The sequence below is a fragment of the Tursiops truncatus genome, chromosome 17 (assembly GCF_011762595.2).
Source record: "Tursiops truncatus isolate mTurTru1 chromosome 17, mTurTru1.mat.Y, whole genome shotgun sequence".
Taxonomy (NCBI): domain Eukaryota; kingdom Metazoa; phylum Chordata; class Mammalia; order Artiodactyla; family Delphinidae; genus Tursiops; species Tursiops truncatus.
Window position 1 is genome coordinate 41,025,339 of NC_047050.1, and position 20,074 is coordinate 41,045,412.

The 20,074-nt window shown below is 43.2% G+C and overlaps 1 protein-coding gene across 2 annotated transcripts in view; it reads left to right on the forward strand.

Annotated features, from left to right (window-relative positions):
* The first annotated feature begins 393 nt into the window (after positions 1-393).
* The window catches only part of LAPTM4B (lysosomal protein transmembrane 4 beta), a 69,124-nt gene continuing 49,443 nt past the window's right edge, over positions 394-20,074 (forward strand). The window contains exon 1 of one of the 2 annotated variants that reach the window (XM_019925084.3): positions 394-714. In XM_019925084.3, the coding sequence (XP_019780643.2) occupies positions 616-714 (99 nt within the window). In that variant the 5' untranslated portion in view covers positions 394-615. The remainder of the gene's footprint in view (positions 715-20,074) is intronic. The other variant, XM_019925087.3, reaches the window with a different exon arrangement.

Below are 20,074 nucleotides of genomic sequence, written 5' to 3' on the forward strand. Positions count from 1 at the left end.
GACAAATTGCTCTCGGCAGCTTCAGCAGTGTTTCAAAGCACTGCAGTTGGCTGGAATCACCCCTATCGTTTCTCCCCCCTCCATCCAGTCTACAAGATAACAGTGATGGCACCTACAGATTATCTGCAAGATACAAGTGGAAGGAGAAAACAACCCCACAACCAACTAGACTGTAAAAGAATCTCGAATCCATGACAGAGTTACACAAACGACCAAATGAAAGAGGAACTCCACTGGGGGCCGACTACGCGACCGGCCGAGAGTGCAAGATGATTTATCTATTTACAATGGGCCGGCGGCGCCAGCCGCTGGCCGGAGCCCGCGGTGACATCACGGGGCCCGGGCGCCCGTCACGTGGTCCGCGAGCCGCTCCGCCCCCTCCTGCTCCTCCTCCTTCTCCCGCAGCCTTCCGAGCGCTGGGTCCGGCCGAGGCAGCCGCTCCGGGCTATCGGGCGAGGCGCGGAGCAAGGGCCGGCGGGCGGCGAGCGGGGCTGGGAGCGCGAGCGGGAGCGGCCGAGGAGCCGGCAGTAGACGCGCGGCGGGCCCGGACCAACGCGGCTGAAGCTCCTGCAAAGTTGGGCGCGCGCTCGCGCCACTGCGCCGGCGGCCCGAGCGATGAAGATGGTGGCCCCCTGGACGCGGTTCTACTCCAACAGCTGCTGCCTGTGCTGCCATGTCCGCACCGGCACCATCCTGCTCGGCGTCTGGTACCTGGTGAGCGCGGCGGGCCTTGGCGAGCCCCGGGGTGCACCTGCCAGGGAGGAGGGCGGGCGCCCCGCACCTCGCAGGGACCCTGGCCCGCGCCCCCGCCTCGCTTTTCACGACCTCTAGCTGGTTCCCGGTGCGGCTTCGGGGTTGGGTGATGCCAGCACTAATCCGCCTAAAGTTATAGTATTAGAAACTTAATTCTCCGGGCGAGCGGGTCAGCGATGCCCCGGGCTCAGCCAACCTGTGGCGAGGGGTGCAATCAGGGCCGGGAGTTCGGGGCGTTTCGGGGGTGCGGGAAGGCAGGGGGCGCCCAGGGCAGGGAGCGCCGGAAAGCTCTCAGCTGGGAGCCGGCTCGGCCGTGGGGAGGTCCGCGGTTTCCGGTGAAAGTGCACTCGGTGGTCAGAGAACTCCGATCCGTCTGCGGAGCACGTGCTTTCCTTTCCTTTCTTCTTAGCAGCACCCGCTGGGCTTTGTGTTTCGACGGGTCCCGACAAACGTCGAGGCGGTGACCGGCACCTCGTGCTACCCGCAGTTGTCGGCCCGGGTTGCGGGCCCGCGTGCCTATTCTCCCAGCCCGCATCTGGCCTCGGGTTTGCTGTCCAGTCTCCTGCGCACCTTCACATCCCGAGTGGAAATGGTTGGGGGCTCTTTACCCACACGTTTGTTGTAAAGCCCTTACTCTAGGAAGGGATTTGCCTGTGATTTATTGCGTTTCAATCTGCCCGGGGCAGCCATTTTACACCCACTGGCTTTCCTGCCCCTTTACAGATGATCCCTGTACCTTCTTAGCCGACACCGGAGGAGGCAAATCTGGTTTGTCTTTAGGTTGGAGCTTTTAAGATCTTATTTGTATGGGGAGCAGTGATTATCAGGGGCAGTGAGGGAATCTTGCCCTGTGCCAGCTCCCGCTTGGTTGTTGGCCCCCCGAAGACTGCACTGAGTCGGATTCCACTGCATTTCGGTTTTGGTCACATCATGATGGAGAGTTAGACCCGAGCCTTTTTGCAGTGAATATCTCTGCATGATGAGGAAACACCTTAAAAGTGGTAATAAGATGGCATATAGAACTTTTCGGTGGGAATAAATTCTTCTTAGTCGTCATAGTTTTTTGGTCAGTTCATAATTCAGTTTTTTGATATATATGGACATTTTGCCGAATCGTGAACTCGTTTGTTGTGTCATTTTAAGCAGAACGTCCCCCCGCCCCACATGGCGTTCTCTGTGCTATTTATAGTTTCAAGTTTCCTTTAGTCTGTGCCTATCACAGGCCACACAATAGAAATATTTGGCCTTAAAAGCTTTCAAACAGATCTTTGGTGTGTGTGGGTTCTTACTGTGCGGTGTGAATGCAGATAGAACATCTGCGTATTGGCTCAACCCTGATTTTGCTAAAAGCAAAGAAATCTTTACAGAAATTTAAAAGGCTAGTGGGTGGCCTGGAAATAGTGCTTTTATTGATGATCAAGACATAATTTTATACACATGTCTTGTGTCCTCCTTGAAAATGTCTAAATCTGCAGACTTGCAAGTACATCAGTGAATGTAATTTGTAAAATCTAGGGCGCTGCATTAGGCAAGTGGACTACATGATCTACAGGAAAGATAAATCTACTTTGAGCCCTGCTGTTGGCTGTAATCCAACTAACCAGTATTGGTGTGATAAAAGGAGAGCACTCACGTACTCTGCCTATGGCTTGAGCATGCTTTCTGGGGGAAAGTAGTTATTGGTATGCACGTTTTAGCATTTGGAAATATATGGCCTTTTGAAAGGTAATTAGAAAGCTTTCCAGCAAATGTGAATAAGAATGCCGCTTTAGGTAAACCTCATATCCGGGAAACCTGCCGGTCATCTTTATAAGTCTTTTGCATTTCACAAAACAATTTAAACTTTTTTTAAAAAAAATAGTGAGTTTCCCTCATACCTTTGAATATAATTTGGTTATCCAAAACATTGATTAACATGACAGTTTTTAAGATGAAGGAGCCAAAGAATAAGGCATCTCTTCCTCCTTACCTTACCCCCTCACTTCACCAGCCATCTGGCTGAGATGGGGTTACTTATCAGAAAGGGGGAGAGTTTTCAGGAAAACAGAAGGGTAGGAGTATAGATAGGTATTCAAAAAAGAGTCCACTAGAAAGGATAGGCAAAGTGGATCTTTTTTTACACATTTTCTAATTGTTTCCTACCATGATCATTTACTAAGGTCCTGTGTTCCAGGGACTATACTAGATATCTTTTTTTTTTTGGCCGCATCCCACCGCTTGTGGGATCTTAGTTCCCCGGCCAGGGGTCAAACCTGCAGCCTCGGCAGTGAAATACAGAGTCCTAACCACTGGACCGCCAGGGAATTCCCTAGATATCTTGACTTGAAAAAAGCCAAAACGAACAACGTAAGAACTGTGAGTTGAGTTTATTCAGTGTCTTACTGTGTAAGGTAACCCAGAAGACAGCCTCTCAGCTCTGAGAAACCGTTCTGAAGAGGTAAGGGAGGAGAGGAGCCAGGATATATGAATTTTTTCCTGTGAAAAAACCTGTAGTCGAAATCAAAAGGTGACTATTAATCACAAAGAACAGGCGTCTCAAGTTGATGATTTTAGTGCTTTTCTATGTATGGGAAGATGCAAGAATCTGGGGTCACTGAAATTTTTCCTTAGATATGTATCTTCACTATCTTGGGGCAGGCATCGGAAGCACAGACTGCTTCCTGTTTGTCTCCATCCTGAGTTCCCCTCAGGCCCACAGTCAGTGGGTGACTACAGTGGCTAATGGCTTGATCCTTGGAGAACTGGAATAGTAGGCAACATTTTTCTCTACAATGCTTTTTTTAAAATTTTATTTTTAAAAACTTTTTAAAATTTTTGGCCGCGTGGCACCGCATGTGGGATCTTGGGTCCCCGACCAGGGATCAAACCCACGCCCCCTGCAGTGGAAGTGCAGACAGAGTCTTAACCTTTGGACTGCCAGGAAGTCCCCTCTCTGCAGTGCTTTGCATAAGCTTAATTTTTATGTCTGGGTGAGGTAGATTTTTTTATTCCCGTTTCATAGATGAAAACTGAGGCTAAGAGACCTTAGGTGATTTACTTAAGATTGGCTTGTGGTTTGAGTGATGTTTCGGTCTGTGCTGTTTCCACAGTTTAACCTTTTAAAAGTTGAGTGTGTGTTTTGTTTTTGCCTTGGAATTATAAAGGTTTCCTTCAGTCCAGTAAATAAAAAAAGCATATTGATTTCAGGTATTTGTATTAGAGATCTGTTTGTTTTGCTTTCTTTTAAGTTTTCCTTTTTTAAATTGAGGCATAATTTACATATGGTGAAAATCACAGATATTAGGTGTACAGTTCATTGACATGACCAATGCATGCACCTTTGTAACCCACACCCTTAGAGAACATTTCCAAAGCCCCAGAAAGTTCCCTTGTGCCTCTTCCAGTATACCCCTCCACAGACACCCCGACCCCATAGGTGAGTTTTGCCTATTCATATAAATGGAATTATACTACTGTATGTATTCTTTTGTATTGGGTTTCTCTAACTTAGCATAATGTCTTAGATTCATTCATGGTTTTGGAGTGTATCAATAGATTGTACCTTTTTATTGCTGAGTGTTGTTGTATGAATATACCACAGTCTGTTTATTCATTTGCCAGATGATGGACATTTGGGTTTTTTCCATTTTGGGGCTTTTATGGATAAATCTGCTCTGAACGTTCTTGCAAAAAAGACTTTGTGGACATTTGTTTTTATTTCTCTTGAATAAATACCTAGCAGTGGAATTCCTGGTTGTTGTGTGGTTTTTTTTTGTTTTGTTTTGTTTTGTTTTTTGCAGTATGCGGGCCTCACTGTTGCGGCCTCTCCCGTTGCGGAGCACAGGCTCCGGACGCGCAGGCCCAGCGGCCATGGCTCACGGGCCCAGCCGCTCCGCGGCATGTGGGATCCTCCAGGACCGGGGCACGAACCCGTGTCCCCTGCATCGGCAGGCGGACCCTCAACCACTGCGCCACCAGGGAAGCCCCGTTGTGTGTTTTAACTCTGTAAGAAACTGCCAAGGTGTTTTCCAAGTTGCCATTTTACACTCCAGGCATCAGTGTATGAAGTTCAGTGGGCGTGTAGTGGTAGCTCCTGGTGGCTTTAGTTTGAGTTTCCCTTATGACTAATGAGGTGGAACAGTTTATCTTTGCTTCTTGGCTAATTATATATCTTCCTTTGTGAAGTGCTACTGATTGCCAATTTTTTAAATTGGGTTTTGTCTTTTTTTTTCCTACTGATTTGTAAGAACTCTCTATATTTTGGATACCAGTCCTTTGTTAAACATATACCTTGTGAATATTTTCTCAGTGTGTGGCTTGCCCACTCATTTTCTTAATGGTATATTTTGATGAACTGGAGGTTTTAATTTCAATTAAGTTCAACTTGTCATTGCTTTCTTTTATGGTCAGTACTTTCTGTGTTCTAAGAATCTTTGCCTACCCTGAAGTTGTAAAGATATTCTCTTATATTTTCTTCAGAAGCCTTATGGCTTTAGCTTTTATATTTACATCTGTGGTCTATCTCTAAGTTTTGTGTTAACGATGTGAGGTAGAGGTTTGTGTTTATTTTAAAAGGCAGTTTAATCATTAAACCTAAAAAAAAGTTGATTTATCACATAACCTTTAATAGCTACAAATGTTTTTAGAAAGACAAGTAAGGTGCCTATCCATCTTCACAGAGAATGAGGACTGACTTGTCCCGGTTTCCAGAGGGATCGTGATATGAAAGAAATACTTAAAGTAGAATGATTGCTATGCAGGCTTCTGAGATTTCCTCTCCTTCTTCAACAAAACTTAATATTCTAAGCCTGAATCCATTAACTTTCTCCCCAAATTTGCACATACTCGAGTCTCTCTTGTCGTGGTCCAAACACGGGTTGGAAAAGAATTTCCAGACACAAGGCAGAATGTAAAGAACATAGAATTTGTTAGAGGGAAGGGTCGCTGCCAGAAGAGCAGGCCGACTTCCTAACAGTCTGGGAGAGTCAAGCCCAAACATGTGCTGTTGATCAATTTTTATAGCCAGAAAGCAAAGGAATGGTCCGAGGTGAAAATTTTGTTTCCTGATTGGTCAAGGCACATACACCTTCCTTCTATAGGGTGGGAGTGGGACAGGGCATATACCTTTCCTTATTTGGGACAGGTCCCGTTGCCCACGTGGGTCCTTATTTGAGACTGGTCCCAAGTTGCCCAGGTGGGCTCAGGAATTTCATAACCATGGCAACGTGGTGAGGGAGATTAAGAGTCCGGTAGTGGGTGTAATGCTGAAACCTTTTCAGGCAGGGTCGTCCTTTGTCATTGGAGCACCATTGTCCTTAGAGCACCACATCTCTTTCACCTTCTATCTACAGTTCCCAGTTTAGCTGCCTCTGTTCCCCTTGCCATCTGAATCTCTTCCTTTATTCCGTCTCCATGTCCTATTGATTTTTGCTCAACCTCTGATTACCTTATTCTGTCCTGTTCTTATTCTTGCTGCGATTTCCCTCGTTTAGGCTCTCATTAGCACTCACTTGGCTATTATAATAGAATCATAACTGGTCTCCCTGCTTCTAGCTTTGCCATCAATAATCCATTTTTTTCAGTCCATTACAAATGCAATTTCCAGAGGTATTTTTCTCAAGCACAAATATGAGCTTGTTATCTTACTCGTAAAAAATGTTGGCTTGTATCAGGGAGATGTGTGTATTTCATGACCTGTGTGTTTCAAGTCAACTTAAACTGGCTTACACAATTAACAAGTGCAGTGGTTTCCACCACACCCCTTTCCCCCTTTTTCCCATCCCTTCCCCTTTCAGGTTATCTTCCTTTAGGATACAAATGGCCAGCCAGCTCTTAAGCCCTGAGTCCTGAGATTCATTCAGATTTGATAAATGTAAGTTATCTGTCCACCCCTGAGCCACATAGGCCAGGGTTATGTGACTAGAGTTATACTGATGAATTTAGGTCTGGGATATGCTTCCCTTGAACTATTTATTGACTAGGAGAGATGTGAGCCAGAGATGGGATTAATTTAAAACACCAGCTTGAGAGTGGAGGGATGAGGCATCAGAGACTGTTACTGGGAGGAGGAGGAAAGAATGTTTGGAGAATAATACAATAAAAAATCCCTGCTATACTCTTTATGCTAAAGCCCGCATTTCTTGTGGAATGTGTTTTGCCATCAGGACCTGAGTTTCTCCCTATACACTCAAGCATACTTTTTGCTTTGTAGTTTCTTTCATCGTTTTATCAGGTAATTTTCTTATTGTGTTTTTAAAAGTGGTCCTGGGGCTTCCCTGGTGGCGCAGTGGTTGGGAGTCCGCCTGTTGATGCAGGGGACATGGGTTCATGCCCCGGTCTGGGAAGATGCCACATGCCGTGTAGCGGCTGGGCCCGTGAGCCATGGCTGCTGAACCTGCGCGTCCGGAGCCTGTGCTCCGCAACGGGAGAGACCACAACAGTGAGAGGCCCGCGTACAGCAAAAAAAAAAAAAAAAAATGGTCCTGGTAGTTGGAAGAATCTGTCATTGACACCTGGGATAGGTACCCCTTTGTGCATATCATCCTTTTTATTATAATCCAGGTGTGTTTTAGGAGGTTAGTTATTCAGCAAGTACATACTGAATGCTTCTTTGTGCCAGGCGTTATTCATAGGGGAGTTGGCCATATATCAGATTATAAAGGATGAAAGAGCTCAGGGTAGCTGGTCTCATTGGCTTTATGACCTGGCCTGTCAAATAATCAACTAGTTCACTTTGAAAGTCACAGCTTGCTTGTGTACCCAAGCCTGGTGGGTTCTTTTTGTAAGTCCTGGTGCAATAACTATTGATTTTTGTCTGTATAGTAATACTGGATAGTAAAACCGACATCTTGCATTTGTAGAGTGATTGATAGTTTTCAGTGGGCTTCATATTTGTTCTTATTGAGACCTCAAAGCAACCCTGGGGTCAGGCACGATAGGTGGTGATATGCTCCTTTAAGATTAATAGTTTCTTTCCAGCTGTCAGATTCTTGAACTTGGTCTGTAAGTCCAGGGCAAAATAGGGGCTAATTCATAATATTTCTGTAATCCTTACTACCTAATGTTTTCCCTACTGTATTAGATTGTAAAAGACTGAAATTATAAGCTAAAGAGAATGAATTTTATTCTGTAGGCAGTGGGGAGGCACTGAAGAATTATGAACAGGTGTGATAGGGTGAAAGCAGTTTTTAAGGAGGATTGAAAGGGCAGGCTCTTGTATAGATGGCTGGGAAACCAGGCAGGGTGTGGTACAGCCTTCCAGATAGGAGATGGAGCAATGTCAGTTCTTCCCAGCATAGGTCTCTCATTTGCTAATGATGCAAATAATATGGATGGGAACTTTGATCAGTCAGTCAGTGATACCGTTGCCATCCAGATTTTCTACGTCTGAATTCAGGAATCGAACAGATTTGGACAGAGAGGGATACTGGATTTTTGAGAGATGTCTCATGAACCCCTTTTTAAAAGTATAGGCCTCCCTACCCCCAAATGTAAAGGATCAAGGGAAGTTCTATGAAATATTGTCTGGTGAAGATTTCAGTGGTATTTAACGCCTTTTTAAACTTTTATCTCGTGTTAACAGATATTCATCCGAACCGTTTACTTTTTTTTTTGGCCATGCCGCGTGGCTTGGGAGATCTTAGTTACTCAACCAGACATCGAACCCAGGCCCTCGGCAGTGAGAGTGCCGAGGCCTAACCACTGGACTGCCAGGGAATTCCCTCATCAGAACATTTTAAAGACCAAGAAATAAAGATTGCCATCATAGTGTTTATTAATATCAATCTCTCTGGGTCCCACTTTAGATACGTCTAATGAACTAACAAAGCATCAAGTGTTAAAGTGGTTAACGTGAGTTTTGCACCGTGATGTGTATATTAACTAAATGTGTGATCTATTTGTTTTGTCAACTTCTGTTGAATCTTTGTCATGAAGGAAGAGGACTCATTTTTCCCTTCCCACTGCACCCCCGTTGTGGCAGATATACTGTTGTTCATAAAGGGATGCTAGTGGAAATAATGGGTGCTTTCTCCACTTCCTCCCAGCTCCCTTGGCTCTTTTAATAGAGCTTTCTGGAGCCTTGATGAGAGTTCTTAAACAGCTGTAAACTGGTTTTTTACCTGAAGCAAAATAAAAATTAAGCAGAGATCACACTTCTTCATTTGGTCCTAACAAACTCCCCCCCCCACCGCCCCCCACCACCAGGGATTTGAACCTGTGCCCCCTGCAGTGGAAGTGCAGAGTCCTAACCGTTGGACCACTAGGGAATTCCCAGTCTAACAAACTTTTAAAGGTTTAGAGTTGCCTTTTTGCAGCTGCAGCTTCCAAGGGAAAATTATTTCTCAGGGACATATGTAGGGGCCAAAAATTGCTTGAGGAAATACAATTTCAAATTATTATTAAAAATAAGCTTGAGTGTTTTTATTAACCTTTGAGCTGCTAAAATTACATAGCTAGTTGGTTCCATGGTGAAGCAATAACGCTTGGTACAGGTAGGTGCTGACATCTTTGTTGACTAACAGTAGAGGGCTTGGGGCTGCCGAAGTGGAGGAGTTATTGGTTGAAAGAAAAGAATCACTTAGTGGGGGGTTACCTGGGTAAGGCCAGATGGGACGCATCAGAGTTTGGCCTTTCCTCAACCTTGCTGGACCAGAGATTGGATCTTGTCAATGCCCTAAAGTTGAATGGCTGATTCACACTGACTAAACTTATAGTAGACTGACACATGAAACCAGAATGCCAATTTATTAATATTTGATGGGGAAATATAATCCTCATGGAAATGAATACTCCTATCCTGAGGCCTATGTATTCTTTTCCTGTAGAGGACACTAAATTATGATTGTCAGTGATTTGAGTACTTAATAGCTTTTCTTAAAGACAGCCTGGTGAGGCCAGCTTCAGAAAAGAGATAGCATTCAGTACTAAAAGGAGCAAGTCTCCAGGCCGCGACAGTGTCTTCTTCCAGCTGTGCTGCAAGAGGGGTTTGCTTCTTTGATAGTACTTTTTGTTGTCTGAATTTTGATCTAGCCATAAGTGTCCCCCTTCCCCCCCCCCTTTTTTTTTTTTTGCAGTACGTGGGCCTCTCACTGTTGTGGCCTCTCCCGTTGTGGAGCACAGGCTCCAGATGCGCAGGCTCAGCGGCCGTGGCTCACGGACCCAGCCACTCCGCGGCATGTGGGATCTTCCTGGACTGGTGGGGCACGAACCCGTGTCCCCTGCATCGGCAGGCGGACTCTCAACCACTGCGCCACCAGGGAAGCCCCCCCCCTTCCCCCCCTTTTAAGGTGGCATTGGATTCTCTGATAATCTGGTCTTTTCTCTTGTGTTAATATTTAACCTCTGTATTTGCTATGGTATAGATAAAGTGTTGTGAACAGAGGTGCAGAAATGCAGTTTACTTCTCGCTTGTGTTAACAGTTAGGGAGGATTGGCAAGCTTTGTTCCGTGAGGCCATCCAGAGACTACCCAGGCTGGTGGGGCAGTTGTGCCATCCTAAATGTGCTGACTCCTCTGGATGTAGGAGGCTGCTTCCGTTATCCTTGTCTGCCTGGTTGGAGACATCTCATCAGCACCATGTTTGTGTTCTGGCCTGCTAGAAAGGAGAACAGTCACCTGGAGGACAAGCAGCTTCATTTTTTTTAAGGATGTGACGTGGAAATTGTATGCATTGCTGTCACTCATATCCCAGTAGCCAGAAACAAGACATATGACCTAGCTGCAAGGGAAGCTAGGAGATATTATCTTTAGCTGGGCATTGATATATCCAGATAAGCCTATTACTGTGAAAGAAGGGGAGAACGGATTCCAGGGATTCCAGGGGCATCTACTAATCTGATGTGACACCTAACGGCAGCCTTATTGCTGAGATCCTGTTTGCCCAGTGGGCACCCAGTAGTAATTATAGGAGGCTTTAATTCCAGTCTACAAAACAGTACTTGTTGGCTCTCAGTACTTCAGTTTTCCTCTCTAAATTGGAGTTAAAAATTCTAACAATAAACAATTGGAAATATTAAAAAGTATCACAAAACAATTTAAGCAAGTCATAAAATAGTTGCAAATATGGATAAAACTAAGTAGTATTCAAACACAAATGCATTTCTCCCAAGGTGTGCTGCTTAATGGAGTTTTTAATTGATTGTTAAAAATTATTTTAAAGATAAAATGAGGGTACATGGATAGCATTTTCAGTATGAAAACACATAGTCATCTATGTAAGAAATCAAATGCAGCTAGCTTATGGATCAGAAAACTGTAACTGTGCTTATGGATAAGGACTTCCCATCTCAAAGGAAAATCATTGTAGAATATTTATGCCTAGAAGGAATGGCATTGTGTATCCAGTTTCCTTCTTCCCTCCTTCCTTCTTTCCTCCTCCTTTAACAGATTTGAGAACTTCCTGGGTGTTAGGAAATGTGTGAGGTGCTGGCAATGCAATGGTGATTCAAAATAGACTCAATCCTTGCCAACGTGGAATCTATGGTCTAGTAAGAAGAAATTACCAGTAATTAATATATATTAATTAATAATCACAAATAAATATTGGAACGTAATTGTGATAGGTGCTGTGAAGGAGAATGTAAGACATGTGAGAGAGTTTGGGGATGAGTGGCCGTGTTGGGGAGCCTTGCAATCTTTGTCTTTAACTGGAGAAATTAGCCCATTTACGTTAACAGTGGTTAATATATTAGGACTTATATTACTCCTTGTTTCTGTTTTTCTGTCTGTTGTTGCCATCTTTCATATTACCTGAATTTTTTCTTACCCATTTTTTTTTGCCTATCTGCTATTTTTTATTTCTATTATTTCAGTGGTTCGCTCAAGAAATTTTAACATATGTACTTATCAGAGTCTAGACTTAATAATATCTTTGCCTTTCTTTTGAACAAGTCCTTTAACTCTGGTCATTTCTTGTATGTTAGTGTCTTTTTTTAAAAACTCACCCAAGACACTGATCTGTACAATCAATGTTTGCTTAGAGTTACCCACATATTTACACCTCTGTCCATCATCTTCTCTCTTTATTTGCAGTCACTCTAATTTTTATTTTAAAAATGGATATTTTAATACCCTAAATGTGGAAAGTACGTGATCCATCATTTTCTTTTGCACCTCAGACCTGCTGTCTAGGATCACTGTCCTTCTGTCGGACGTACATATTAAACATTTTCCTTTAGTGAAATCTGTTGGTGGCAAACTCTGACAGTTGTTCTTTGAAAATATCTTTATTTTTATTTATTTTTTAAAAACATAGATTTTATTTATTTATTTTTGGCTACGTTGGGTCTTCATTGCTGCACGCGGGCTTTGCTCTAGTTGCGGCGAGCGGGGGCTACTCTTCGTTGCGGTGCGTGGGCTTCTCATTGCGGTGGCTTCTCTTGTCGCAGAGCACGGGCTCTAGGCGTGCGGGCTTCTGTAGTTGTGGCTCGAGGGCTTCAGTAGTTGTGGCTCCCGGGCTCTAGAGCGCAGGTTCAGTAGTTGTGGCGCATGGGCTTAGTTGTTCCGCGGCATGTGGGATCATCCTGGACCAGGGCTTGAACCCACATCCCCTGCATTGGCAGGCGGATTCTTAACCACTGTGCCACCAGGGAAGTCCTGAAAATATCTTTATTTGACTCGAGTTTTTGAAAGATATTTCAATCCTTGGTTGAGAGTTATTGTCTCAACACATTGAAGCTCCTTCCACGTCTCTTGACTTCTGCTTTGCTGCTGAGAGGTCAGTTGTCAGTCTTGCTGACATTTACTTTTTTTTTTTTTTTTTTTTGCGTTACGCGGCCTCTCACTGTTGTGGCCTCTCCCGTTGTGGAGCACAGGCTCTGGACGCGCAGGCTCAGCATGGCTCACGGGCCCAGCCGCTCCGCGGCATGTGGGATCTTCCCAGACCGGGGCACGAACCCGTGTCTCCTGCATCGGCAGGCGGAGTCTCAACCACTGCGCCACCAGGGAAGCCCAACATTTACTTTTGATTCATTAGGTCTGAAGTTGGTCTTGTGGGTCTGCATTAGTAACACACTGGGGATGATGCTGAAGCTGCAGGTCTACCACACTTTTGGTAGCAGTGGTTTGTGGACTCACACATTTCGGATGCTAATTTCCTTTTCCTAGAATCTTGCCTATGTAGTTAAAACACTGGCTATTTTTATTCCTTCAAAAGGTATTGAACAAAACAAGTAACTGAAGGCTTGGTGATAAGTCAAAGTATAGTTACAAGGAACAAACAATTAAAAAAATTTTTTCTTATTTTACCTTGGAGTACAGTTGATTAACAATGTTGTGATAGTCTCAGGTGTACAGCAGTGTGATTCAGTTATACATATACATGTATCTATTCTTTTTCAAATTCTTTTCCCATTTAGGTTGTTACATATAATACTGAGCAGAGTTCCCTGTGCTATACAGTAAGTCCTTGTTGGTTATCCATTTTAAATATAGCAATGTGTACATGTCAATCCCAAACTCCGTAAATATCCCTTCCCCTCACCCTTCCCCCTGGTAGCCATAAGTTCGTTCTCTAAGTCTGTGAGTCTGTTTCTGTTTTGTAAATAAGTTCATATGTATCATTTCTTTTTAGGTTCCACATACAAGTGATATACTTCTCTTTCTCTGTCTGACTTACTTCACTCAGTATGACAATCTCTAGGTTCATGAATGATGCTGCAAATGGCATTATTTCATTCTTTTTAATGGCTGGGTAATATTCCATTGTATATATGTACCATATCTTCTTTATCCATTCCTCTGTTGATGGACATTTAGGTTGCTTCCATGTCTTGGCTATTGTAAACAGTGCTGCAGTGAACATTGGGGTGCATGTATCCTTTTGGACCATGTTTTTATCTGGATATATGCCCAGGAGTGGGCTTGCAGGATCATATGGTAGCTCTATTTTTAGTTTTTTAAGGAACCTCCATACTGTTCTCCATAGTGGCTGTACCAATTTACATTCCCACCAACAGTGGAGGAGGGGTAGGAGCTGTGCCTTTTCTCCACAGCCGCTCCAGCATTTATTGTTTATGGATTTTTTTTTAATTTAAAATTTTATTTTATTTTTTAAAATTTATTTATTTTTGGCTGCTTTGGGTCTTAATTGCTGCCTGCGGGCTTTTTCTGGTTGCTGCAAGCAGGGGCTACTCTTCCCTGTGGTGCATGGGCTTCTCATTGTGGTGGCTTCTCTTGTTGTGGAGCACGGGCTCTAGGCGCACAGGCTTCAGTAGTTGTGGCATGCAGGCTCAGTAATTGTGGCTCACGGGCTAAGTAGTTGTAGTGCACAGGCTTAGTTGCTCCGTGGCATGTGGGATCTACCTGGACCAGGGATCGAACCCATGTCACCTGCATTGGCAGGTGGATTCTTAACCGCTGTGCCACCAGGGAAGTCCCTGTTTATGGATATTTTTATGATAGCCATTTTGACTGGTGTGAGGTGATATCTTGTAGTTTTGATTTGCATTTCTCTAATAATTAGTGATGTTGAACATCTTTTCATGTGCTTTTTGGCCATCTGTATGTCTTCTTTGGAGAAATGTCTGTTTAGATCTTCTGCCCATGTTTTGATTGGGTTGTTTGTTTTGATGATATTAAGCCACTTGAGCTGTTTGGAAATTTTGGAGACTAATCCCTTGTTGGTCACATCATTTGCAAATATTTTCTCTCAATCTGTGGGTTGTCTTTTTGTTTTGTTTATGGTTTCCTTTGCTGTGCAAAAGCTTTTGAGTTTAATTAGGTCCCATTTGTTTGTTTTTATTTCCATTACTCTGGGAGACGGATTGAAAAAGATAATTGCTGTGATTTTTGTCAGAGAGTGTTCTGCCTATATTTTCCTGTAAGAATTTTATAGTGTCCGGTCTCACATTTAGGTCTTTAATACAGTTTGAGCTTATTTTTGTGTATGGTGTTAAAGAATGTTCTAATTTTATTTTTTTACATGTAGTTGCCCAGTTTTCCCAGGAACATTTATCGAAGAGACTGTCTTTCCCCCATTGTACAGTCTTGCCTCCTTTGTTGTAGATTAATTGACCGTAGGTGTGTGTTTATATCTGGGCATTCTATCCTGTTCCATTGATCTATTTCTGTTTTTGTGCCAGTACCATACTGTTTTGATGACTATAGCTTTGTAGTATAGTCTGAAGTCAGGCAGCCTGATTCCTCCAGCTCCATTTTTCTTTCTGTAGATTACTTTGGCTATTTGGGGTCTTTTGTGTCTCCATACAAATTTTAAGATTTTTTATTGTAGTTCTGTGAAAAATGCCATTGGTAATTTGATAGGGATTGCATTGAATCTACAGATCTGTAGATTGCCTTGGGTAGTATAGTCATTTTGACAGTATAGATTCTTCCAGTTCAGGAGCATGGTATATCTTCCCATCTGATTGTGTTGTCTTCAGTTTCTTTAAACAGCATCTTATAGTTTTCAGAGTACAGGTCTTTTGTCTTCTTAGGTAGGTTTATTCCTAGGTATTTTCTTTTTGATGCAGTGGTAAATGGGATTGTTTCTTGAATTTCTCTGTATGATCTTTCGTTGTTAGTGTGTAGAAATGCAGCAGATTTCTGTGTATGTATTTTGTAACCTGCAACTTTACCAAATTCATTGATGAGCTCTAGTAGTTTTCTGGTGGCATCTTTAGGGTTTTCTATGTATAGTATTATATCATCTGCCAACAGTGACAGTTTAACTTCTTTTCCAATTTGGAATCCTTTTAGTTCTTTTTCTTCTCTGATTGCCGTAGCTAGGACTTACAAAACTATGTTGGATAAAAGTGGCAAGAGTGAACATCCTTGTCTTGAGGAACAAACTTTAAATTAATAACAGAAACACCAGAGAGCTTTTGTGAAAATGTTTAAAAAATTTAGTAAAATTTCAAAAGGTGCTTTCTTTGATTCTTTCGTTATTTACCTGAGAATATTTCTTTGCCTAGTTTTTTCCCCCTACCAGCTGTTTAGAAACTAAATGAAAGTTTCTCAGATAATCTTTTATTTTTTTTTTAATATTTATTTATCTACTTTTGGCTGTGTTGGGTCTTCGTTGCTGCATGTGGGCTTTCTCTAGTTGCAGCGAGTGGGGGCTACTCTTCATTGCGGTGCACAGGCTTCTCATTGTGGTGGCTTCTCTTGTTGTGGAGCACGGGCTCTAGGTGTGTGGGCTTCAGCATTTGTAGCACACAGGCTCAGTAGTTGCAACTCGCAGGCTCTAGAGCGCAGGCTCAGTAGTTGTGACGCACGGGCTTAGTTGCTCCACAGCATGTGGGATCTTCCTGGACACGGGCTCGAACCCGTGTCCCCTGCATTGGCAGGCAGATTCTTAACCACTGTGCCATCAGGGAAGTCCCTCTCAGGTAATTTTAATATTTGTTCTAAAGGAAGTATGCAAACAGGAATAGAATCTTAAAGATATTTTTGTATTTACATTAGCGACAGTTAATTCACTAGATAAATCTTTTCATTAGTTTACTTTGAGAATAGCTTAAGAACAATGATCTTCAGAGGCTGTTTACTTTTGAAGTAATCTAATACTGTTTTCTTTTAGCTAAAAGTAACAATATCAGACATTAATGTCACCTTCAAGAATGTTCCATTACCTAGATTCATAGTAATGAATATTTATGGCATACACTTTATGTGTGGAAAGGAGAAATCATTAACAATTCAGCATTATGATTACAAAACATTCGTCTAAGAGTACTTAGATTATATCATTGCATTTTATTTTACTTTGACAAGATTTTTTAAAAACTTAGCTATCAAGTTATACTTTAGCTGCTTTTTGTTCTAAACTGCAAGCCATGTGTGCAAACTAAAAGTGTATGTTTTTTGTCTTAATTTCAAAAGTTGTTTTGGGGTGTATTAAATGTATTGCTATTTCGTAAGAAAAAATTAACTCTAAAGTACAATATAGCAACACTGTTCCTGAGTAGAATGCAAAATTTATATTCTAATGGTTAAGTCTGTTACGGCCTCTTCACTTTCATTAGAAAAGACATTCTGTTTTATGAGTTTCAGTTTTGTCTTTGGTGAATAGCTGTAGGAATAAAGTATTCTTTTATGTATTGAAGCTAAACAGGGAATGTTTTAAACAGTCTTCCAAAGCATATTTTTAATGATTATCCAAGTTGTTGGAGTAGGATGGTTACAAATAGGGACTAATAGACCTAATGAACAGAGCATATCAGAACACAAAGAGCATCATGTTTGTTGCCCTAAAAAATTAATTTAGCCATTTTGCAGTTTATATTTTCTCCTCTTTTGTGGACGCTGGCCTTCTAACCCCCTAGTGCTTGATCCTTCCTTATGCACAGAGATTAGGTCCCCATAGCCCATTCTAAATTAGGCTCTGGGCTAGGCCTGTCTCTTCATATTCAGAGATGCAGAATGTTCTTTAGGGCATAAAAGGGAACACAGTTGTTCTCCCTGTCCACCCCTCCCCCCCCACCAAGTCTCCTAGTGGCTCTTTGAACAGCCTTCTTTCTGGCCTGTGCTAGAGGACCATCCTTTGCCTTCTGTTCACTGTCCAGACATCTTTCTCATCATTCTGAGAGAATACATACAGTGGTGTCTCAGAGAGTGAAGATCAGAACCTGACCAAGTCCATTCAGGGAAATTGAGGATGCTTCTGCTGGGGTCGCAAGTCGGTTTCACTCTGCTTGCCAGCTTCCTGTCGCCTTGAGAGTGGCTGGGCTGTCTGGAACACTCCCTTGGAAAGAATTCTGAGCCTGCTGCCAGGGGACTGGTGAGCAGAGTCGCCAGGGCTTGTGAGCCAGGGCTTGTGAACCGGGTGCGGTGGCTTTTGGGGCGGAACCTGGGTTACTGGAAGGAGCATGTGTGGCATTTGTAATCAAAGGACCCATGACTGAGTGTCAGCTGAAAATGTCATGACCTTGTGTGGATTTCCCCAAAGTCTGAGAGTCCTCGTCTGTAGAGCGGCGTAACAGTAATCGCACCACATAGGGCAGGCGAAACGTCTTCAGTAATATGAGACAGAACGTGTAGTGGTGGTGGTTTCTTGATTTAATCTATCACCCATGAGGGAGACATGCCAAAAGGATGGCACTGTGGCCTGCAAGGTGAATCAGAAGGACCTCATTGAATTTGGGGCGGGGGGGGGAATCTTTATAATACATTTTAAAAATCTGCCTACTGGGATAGGCAAACACACATGGAGGGCAGGCCTGAGCACCAAAGGCTGAATAAAAAAAGGAGGCTGAGAGGCCAGACGGACAAGCCAACACATGATTATTCGGACAGCCTGCGAGTACTTTTCCTACCTAAAATCAACCTTGTCATAGTCCTTATTGCTGATAATGACAAGATTTTGTCACCCAGGCTCGAAATTTCAGTCTCCTTTGCTTCATTTTTTATCCTTGCAGCTCGTCACTTCCTGTGTGTCTGATAATTCCACCTCTACGCGGAAAGGCCTTGAGATTCACACCTTGACTCTTCCACACGTAGGACCTAAGTAACCTCTCAAACTAATGCCTAAGATGACAATCTGACAGGGTTGTCATGAGATTTAGAGATGAAGTGGATCAGACCCTCATTACTGCTCAGCCAGACTATTGCAGTACTTTTTAGAATGCTTTCCTGCCTCCGTTTTAGCCTCCCAGCCTTTTCTAGCTTGATCTTCCTAACGAGAGCTCTGATCACTTCGTATCCTTCCTCAAAAACCTTCATTAACGTTTTGGATAAAGGCTCAAATTCCTCGCCTGGTTTTGAGGACTCGCTGCCATCTGGCCCTAGCCTGCATTTCTGGTCTCATCCCCGAGCACTTTCCTTTTGTCTACTGTGCTTTAACCAAATCGAACTGCTTGCTGTTTTCAGCGCAGGCCCCTGTCCCAGTGGCTTTACTCATACTTGAAATTGTTCTTCTCTCTTATTTGTTTGTTTGTTTTGGGGGCGGGGGGCACGCCCTGTGGCTTGCAGGATCTTAGTTTCCCAACCGGGGACTGAACCCAGGCCCCAGCAGTGAAAGCGCCAAGTCCTAACCACTGGACCGCCAGGGAATCCCGAAATTGTTCTTTTCTACACCTCTTGGGTTCCCAAACCTTCTCATCTGTCCCAGTCCCTGTCCAAGTGCTCCCAGGTCCACTGCACCTCCCTGCGAACTCTGGTCTCAGCCTCAGGCTTCAGTAGTATCTCTCTCTGACTCTCCATTATTCTTTCTGTGAAGTCTTGCTGTGTTTATGGCTTCATGCTTTGTGTTACTTGGGTGCATGATTTATTTAACCTATTGTGAATCCTGGGAGGCTCTTTCCTAAGCACTTAACAAAGTACCTACTCTAGGAGGCAGCTAGGGGAAGTGTTACGATAAGTAAAGCAGGCAAGGGGGTAATAACAAGTTGACCAAGACTTGACAGGCCCACTGGAACTGGAAGGACAGGAAAGCAGCTGCGTAGCACTGTCTCGGGAGATCTGGGACCAGGTAACTTTCTGATGCCAGCCGAGAGCTTTTATATGGTTCTTGTTAAGGTTTGAAGAGGTAAGGCAACTAATTTGAGTCACTGTTACATGCCAGCTACCCTTCTAGGTGTTTTACATAACGTACTCATTTGAACCCCAAACAGATCACATTCTTTCCTTCCTTAATATTCTCCATTGGCTTCTTGTTGCACTTAGAATAAAACCCAAACTCTGTAACTAGCCCTAAAGGATCCCTAAATCTGGCTTGTATTTCCTAACTGGGTTCACTGCCCTGCCTCACCTAGCCATTTTTCTCTCTTACCCTCTGTACCCCACCCCTTCCTTCATTAAGGCTTCACCCATGAATCCCAAATTTATGTGTTGGTTTTTTGAGTTTTTTTTCCTCCAAACCTTAAAAAACAACCGCATTATGATAACAGCAGTAAACACATTGCCTTTGTCTGGTGCTTAACTTTTCAAAACACATTCTTAGGTTATTTTATCTCATTTCAGTACATGATCTTTGGTCTGCCTTTTCCAAAGATAAGAATATAGAGGGAATAGAATGCCAAGAAAACCTGATGATTTGTCAAAGAACTTCTTTGCTAAATCGTCTGCCCGTTGTGGAACTAACTCATACTTTCCTTTAAGCTTCAGATATGTTCTGAAAGCTTTTCTTCAACTACAGTTTTGCTAATCATACTCGCTTTAAAATGTGCTGTGAAGTTGCTTGGCTCTTTGGAGAGAAACAAAAAACTGGCAGTTCTAGTAGCCACTGTGGGGAGGGTGACCGTCAGATAGGAGTAGGAGGGAGACTCAGTTTTCACTATATACCTTTCTGAACGTAAAAAAAGTTTTAACCACAAGGTTGTGGTATCTATTTAAATTAGTCATATATGTGTATGCTCTGGAAAATTGCCATTCTCATTATTATAACTTCAAAAAGCAATCAGAC